The sequence below is a fragment of the Dermacentor silvarum genome, chromosome 10 (genome assembly GCF_013339745.2).
Source record: "Dermacentor silvarum isolate Dsil-2018 chromosome 10, BIME_Dsil_1.4, whole genome shotgun sequence".
Taxonomy (NCBI): Eukaryota; Metazoa; Arthropoda; class Arachnida; order Ixodida; family Ixodidae; genus Dermacentor; species Dermacentor silvarum.
In genome coordinates this window covers 64,883,231-64,890,199 of record NC_051163.1, presented here as the reverse complement: position 1 = coordinate 64,890,199, position 6,969 = coordinate 64,883,231, and the positions used below count along the sequence as shown (strand labels likewise).

Genomic DNA, 6,969 nt, shown 5'->3' with positions numbered 1-6,969 from the left:
ATCGACATCATGGCACAGCCCTTACGCAACTAAATCTACCGACTGTGGCGAGGCACGCATTATTCGCGAAACCCATCAGTTCACTACAACTTCGAATTGAAACCATGAAGCAGTTCTTTAAGCGCCCATTGCAATGCCTAAGGTATACTCAAGGCTATACAGCGCAGCTTAGGCTGCAATGAAGGGGAAAATTCAAACGCCTTCTGCCTCACCATGTCTCGATCCTGCGTTGTCTAACTACACAAACTAAGAACTATTCGCTTGGTGAGTACATAAAGAGAACCTCACATACCCGCCTCATAGAGAAGACAACACAAGCCTCAAATGAATTCACTTGATTTTTGACCTCCACAGGGGAATAACGGTATCTTCAATAAGCCTCATACTGATAATGAATGAAGCTTCGGCTTCTTTCTAGCTGCAGCCATACGGTCCAAAAGGCATATATCAGTAAAACATTTGGGCCGAGCAGCCTGTGTCAGTTCGCCAAACAGATTCGTGATGTCTGTTCCTCAAAAAACAAGCAGCAGTAAATTGCACAAGTGAGTTGAACGTGTAGCACGGAACAGTGAATAAATATTGGTACATTCCTTTGCGTATCTGCAAATGGTTGTAAGCCTCAATTAGTTTTACTTCAAATTACTGCCACTTGAAATTAACCTGTGAAGAACGGCCTAATTTTAAGAAGCAGTTAAAGGAATAAGCGGTGCTGGTTGAATATAAACTGCTGTGTCAGGTCCTCGTTTTGGAGCCGAGCGTTTCTGTGAAGAAATGAAAAATTAGATATTATACCATGAGCTACTCGTCATAAGCAAACACGTTTTAATTGGTTAAAATCAAGGTAAATGTAGCAGTCATATGTACGTATGGTATCCTAACTGGATTCTTACGTGCTATGTTTATGCGTTTATGTTTTTATTGGTCACGTGCTATTTATGCTTCTTTATTAGTCCCTCAATCTGCAAAGTCTAGATCCGCGCATGAAAAACACGCAATGGGCTACTCTGAGCTCCTTCGGCTGGCACTGCAGCGTTGCCCTGGAGAAATAAATTGTCGTCTAAGAATAAGCTCTTTGAATAAGTTTGCGCGAATGATGACGTAGTAAAAATGTATTTGAGAGGATTATCATAAGTATACAAGCACAGAGAACGACAGGGAACAAACGAAAACACTGCAGAAAGCGCCCGGACAGCGCCCGAACGGCAACAGACGACAGGCGCGAGTCCGTGCCCTGAAGTCACGCGAGCGGTGCTCGCAGCACCCCTGTATGTCGTTCTCGGGGCTAATAGAAGGCGCGTTGTTTACATTTAGTTGAAATGGGGAGCATATATGTCTAGGCGAAATCGTATATGGCTAGGCGAAATCGCCTGAACACAGAAAATTATGATCATAAGCATTGGCATACGTAGGGTATCTCGGTCCTCTCTTCTCTCGGATAGCATTCACCGTATTGCTGCCACTACGAATTTAGTGATACGCGTTCAGTGGGTGCCTGGAGCAGCACCGCCGGGTCTACTTGAAGCAGATTTGGCAATCCACCCTGAGAACGTAACGTACCCACTTCCGCATTTTCCTGAAGACGCCTGCGCTCCGGGAAAAAGAAAACCTCCGACGTACCACCCGAGCTTATACCTCCGTGTGGATCAGACCTCCCTGGTGGCTTAACCCGCCGAGAGGAGGTTACGTTACGTAGGCTGCGTGTCGGGGTCGCACTCACCCCGTCTGTGACCGCTCTCTGGGTACAACAGTACCACGGTCCCTATATGATACACCGTTCCCATTTTGTGACACTACGATTCAAAATGTGACAGTGACACACCTATTATGGACGTGCCCAGGACTTCACCTAAGCCGTCTCGGCCACCTACGGGCAGCAGGCCTTCGGCCTGGCCACCCACACGACCTGGAACTTTGGATTCATGGACCGTATCATCGTTCACTTCTAGATTTTTTGCATGAGTCAAGTCTGTTCGTGTATTTTTGATATGCTTTGTATTATGCCTAAGAGCAAGCTTTCGAAAAAAATAAGCATTGGCTCTAGCTTCGTCGTCTTCTTCTGCAGGTGGCTCGTTGGCTCGTGCTCGTGCTCAGCACGCGTTCTTGCCACTGCTCCCGCGTTCGTCGTCGTCGCCTGCTTCCACAGCTGTCTGGGTTGCCGATAATCATTTCAGCGCAGAATTTCACTTCGCTTCTGTCGTCGTAATGGGGAGGCCGCGTTTACGGGGGCATGAGCGATTCATTGTCTCACCGTAACGGGCAGATTTAACTTTGAAGCTATTTAATTTTGAAGAATCGCAAGCAGCAGTGGCGGGAGAATGCTGCTAACCACGCCGCCGAGCAAACTCGAAACATCGAACGCAAGCGACAACGGCAGACTGCGGGCATACCGTCAGTGACGTCGTTCTCTCCGTCGCAGCCGAACGTGTTGTCCTCACAATTGAGAAATACTTTAATGAAACCTCGGGATTAACCCAGTGATAAACACCGGGGTGCAGGTTTCAGCTTCACTGGTTAACTAACTATCTTCAGAGAGTGGAATGGGCCGCTGATTTTTAAAAAAATTAGAAACAGGTTACGTGGGGCACCCTGTATATGTCTCAGTAGGACTATTGCGAAACTATTGTTAGCCTTGTAACAACTTCGCGTAAGGTTGTAAACTTATATAGTATCACAATTTCTGCTTGTGATGCTTTAACCCATATCACTATTTCCGCTTGTGATGCTTTAACCCATGCCGTTAACAAAAGGGTTTTATCCGATTGCGGTGCAGAGTTGCCGATTTGTGAACTTTGTGGTTCCAGTTTCCTTTAAGAGCGAAGCTGTTTAAGCCAGCCGTAATTTGTGATTCGTGCTTCGCATTAAGAAACAATCAAGAAGAAAAAAAAACTTTCTTGCCGAGGCGGGATTCGAACCCGCGTGCCCCCGGTCCCAAAGCGAGCGTCGTTACCACTATACGCTATACAGCCACGCTTGCAGAACATGCATTTGATGATGATGATGATGACCTTATCGTCTTTGGCTTTTATGCGAACCATATGACTGCGTTCGAGCGTCTTCGTCTTCGTCCACAGCTGGCGCGTTCGCACGCTCGTGCCCTGCATGCCCTGCGAGTTGAAGAGGTTTTGCGTGCTATGAGAGCGAGAGAGAGAGAGACGCATTCACGGAGCGGGTCTGCTGGAACGCGTTGTCGGCATTGCAACGCGGTGTCGGTGTTGCGAGAGAGAGAGAGAGAGAGAATAAACTTTAATCAAAAGAGTGCGCGAGCGTAGGTAGCCCCTCCGCTCTGCAGTGGGTGGTCCAGGAGTTCAGAGTCCATGAGTCGAGCGGGCTTAGCTGCCCTTCTCGCAAGTTGCGCTATGCAACGCGCAGTGACGGCCGTAAGTTCGAGACGCGCGAAAAGAAATTATCATCATCATGATAATAAGATGACAAGTACGCGCGCACTTCCGGGAAACGCTGGGCAATTCACGGTTTCAAGCGTTGCGCGGCCGAGTTCAAGGTTAAGCGTTTTCTTTTCTTTTTCAATTTACGTAATTCTGAAAATTTTTATGCAAACTGTCAAGTTCTATATAAATGTTCCACTTCATATAGTTTCTATATTTGAGATTTTTCTCTAACATGCACCAAACATCTTCAAATGGGTTCATTGCTTCTCTAATGAGAGTATTTCTGCGTTTCACATGTATTCCAACGGGGAATCAGAGTTGACCCAGAGGTAAAGCTTCCTTCTAATGTTGCCCGATTAAACTACACGCTTCGTCCTGTGATTAAATGCTGATTCACTCTGACGTAAAAGTAGAAAGATCTTGAACTGAGCGTTTGGGTGAATATATCATTGACGTGGTTAAATTGTGATAACCATTCTAGATAACCGTAGTGGTGGAGCGTATCACCAACTTCATGTTATTTCACCATTGGAACTTTTGAGCACATCGGCAGGGGAACTGATGCGAAGCTTTACTAGCATTTCAAGCGATGTTCAAGTGAAACTGTTGTGCGAAGCATTTGTTTTCTATGAAATACATTATTTGGTCCGACTGATATGCGCAACAGCGCACATGAACGCCCTAAATAATACGACAAATGCGTGTGCGGTGAAAAACATCACTACCGACATCCTATGTCTTCACCACTTGAGCGGGTATCGTCTGTTGCGTTTACATAAATGTCATCGTCGCGTCGTCGGCGGAGAACCCTCCTCAGATGCCGTAGTTGTCCAGCATTCGCCTCCTGAGTGCAGGTGGAAGCTGTTCGGAGAAGTGCTGCCATTTCTTGCTCCCAAACATCTTCTTGAAGCGGTGGAGCAGGTCACTGACTGACTGCTTCAAGTCGTCCTCAGGAATGGCCCAGGAAAGGATGGCCTCGAGGAAGAAAATGAAGTCAAGAATGACTCCATCCGGGTTCACACAAACCATACTGCAGATGCCACGAAACGCGAAGTCCTTCGCTTCACAGTTCTGAACTTTTCCCAGTGCTGAGCAGCATGGACCTATAAACTGAAGTAACTTCGGCGCCATTTCCTCTGGGCAAGCGTAACCAAGACATCCGATTGTAATAGAAGTGTTCTCAAGCAAGGTTTTCGACGTCTTCGAGAGCTTCATGTTAGTCACCAGTCTAGTAACCACATCAGACATGTGCGGTTTGACACCACTTCTCAACTTCATGGCGATCACGCCGATTGCCCATGTCGCACTATTGCACACTGGTATGATCTCTGGGTTCAAGTTCTCACCAAGTATAGGAAGGAATCTGCACGTAACGGACACAAGACAGTTGAAGCAGGCTTTGGTGAGGTTTCCAAGAAGGGCAAACGTGGCCTGACGCACTTCTGGCACCGAGTCCTTCCCACACTGGAACATGAGCTCAATGATGTTGGTATCCGCGACAAAAAGCTCAATGTCGCTTTCCAAACCTTCCGCCAGTCCACTGAGCGCTTCCAGCGCCGCAACTACAAAGGGTTTTTCCGGGGTATACGAGTGCCTGAGGCGGAGTGCTTTGACAAAAAAGCCTTGCCTCCCCAGTTGCACGAGGCGGAGGCACATTTTTGCGACGGGCACGTGGTAAGGCAAGAATTCAGATTTAACTGCAGTAGCCACACTACCCAGACACCGTAGCCGATAAAATAGATTCAGCTCACAGTCTGCCATCTCATACCACTCATCGGTCAGTGGTTTCATGAAAGATAGGATGAACTCTCGCCTTTTGAGTTCTGGTCCTACACAGTCTGCAAGCGTTCTTATTGCATTGTACAGCATATAAAAACGTTGACGCCTGTACTTCCTGAAGCTACAATAGATCGTGTCCAAAATGGCGTTGAGGTATGGCACGAGCTTTGTTTTGGCTTCCTCTGTTAGAGTGATAAGGACATTGCAAGCAACTTCTTGGACCATTTCACTGTCGTCTATGACCCGCTCCAGTAGTTGGTTCACCAGTGGCTCGAAGTAGCGGTGGTTCGGCTGGCTCAACATCCAGTGGGAGTAGCGGCTCAGGGTCCAGCAGGCGGCCGACCGCACAGGGGCTTTGTCATCTCTAAGGCGGAGAAGCAAGTACGTGGTCAGATCTTCTAGATACTGGGACATGCCTTCCATGCAACCATCAGCGATGACCCCAAGGACAAAAATGGCCGATTCCTTGATCACCCAATCCTTGTGCAGCATTTCCTTAAGCAAAGGCAGCAGCAGGGGAAACACTTCCGCGCTGAACACCATGGCTATCCCGTCCAGCACATCCGCTGAGCAATTCCTCATATTCCACTTGTAGAAGATGTTGTCATCGACGTGTATTTTGTCTGCCACAGAACATCCGCCAGTGTTGCCCTCTGTTGCTTTTTTAATCTGGCTAAGCGTAGGACGGATGGCTCGTACGTCTTCATTGCATTGTCTTAAGTCAGAGTCTGAGTACTTCATACCTTGAATTAGAATGGGGACTAGGCGTGACAAGCACGGAGCCAGTGCTTCCTTGCAGACTGGCTTCTTCGTTAGAAAGGCCAATGTCGTGCACGCCTCTAGAGCAACGCTTCCGTCGGTATCTTGCATCTTGGCCATCGCGTACTCTATGATGCTGCTCATATGAGGGATGAGACAGTCGATTTGATGTTCTAGCAGCACTACCAGAGCACGGCACATGGTTTTCTGCACTTTGGAGTCTTCTTCATATACCAACTGCAGTAAGCTCGCAACAGCGGAGTCAGCGTGGACCATCACCGCATGTGCGCGATTGAGGAATAGCAGGCTGATGAAAGTTATGGCGCAGAACCGGATCCGAGGGTTGTTGTGCCGAAAGAACTTCAGAAACTTGGGTACAAGAACAGTGAGCTGATCTTTCAGTGGCCCTGTATCCAGCGCCTCAGCGTAGTCCCGACAGATCTTGTGCAGCGCCCCGAAAGAACCCTCGCAGACTCTGTCGTCCTTCGAGTCTAGCAGTTCGCCGAGCCGCCGAAGCAATTCAGGCCAGCGTGTGAGCTCGAGCGTCGAGTCAGTCGTGATGAAGAAGCCCAGAGCAGCAACGATCACCGCCAAGGGATCGCCCACGCTTTCGAAGCTGTTTGTCTCGGTGTAGTCGCTCACATGCCGGGGAACGTTGCCAGAGTCTGCAGTCACATCTTCATCCAACAAAGATCCGGTTGGTTTTGTCAACCGCTCATTCTCAAACTTCAACTCTGCAATGATGAATACCAGGTAGTTGCTGAAGTTAGGAATTTCACTCAGCTTCTTGATTTCCTGCCGAGCCGTTATCCTCGTCGCTTCCTCAGCAGACAGCGAATCCTTCAGAAGCTGCAAGATTTGCTGAAGCCGTTCCTCTTGCGGCACCCATGGTGAAGACGACTGACCACTCTTCTTCACGAACGGGAATCCCACGTAACGGCAGCTCATTACGTCGGTGTTGTTTTCGAGGACAGAATGGAACCATGAAAGCTCGAGCAAGGCACCTTCTTCTTCTTCTTTTTCTTCTTCTACTACGTCTCCTAAT

At 48.2% G+C, this 6,969-nt stretch overlaps 1 protein-coding gene across 1 annotated transcript; it reads right to left on the bottom strand.

Annotated features, from left to right (window-relative positions):
- Positions 1–4,199: 4,199 nt before the first annotated feature.
- Positions 4,200–6,872, bottom strand: LOC125941030 (transportin-2-like). Its single transcript, XM_049657938.1, has one exon. It carries the CDS (start codon positions 6,870–6,872, stop codon positions 4,200–4,202), a length of 2,673 nt encoding a protein of 890 aa, XP_049513895.1.
- Between the last annotated feature and the right edge of the window lie 97 nt (positions 6,873–6,969).

Coding starts and splice junctions, on each gene's coding strand:
- LOC125941030 (XM_049657938.1), bottom strand. CDS start 6,872: ATGAGCTGCCGTTACGTGGGATTCCCGTTCGTGAAGAAGAGTGGTCAG.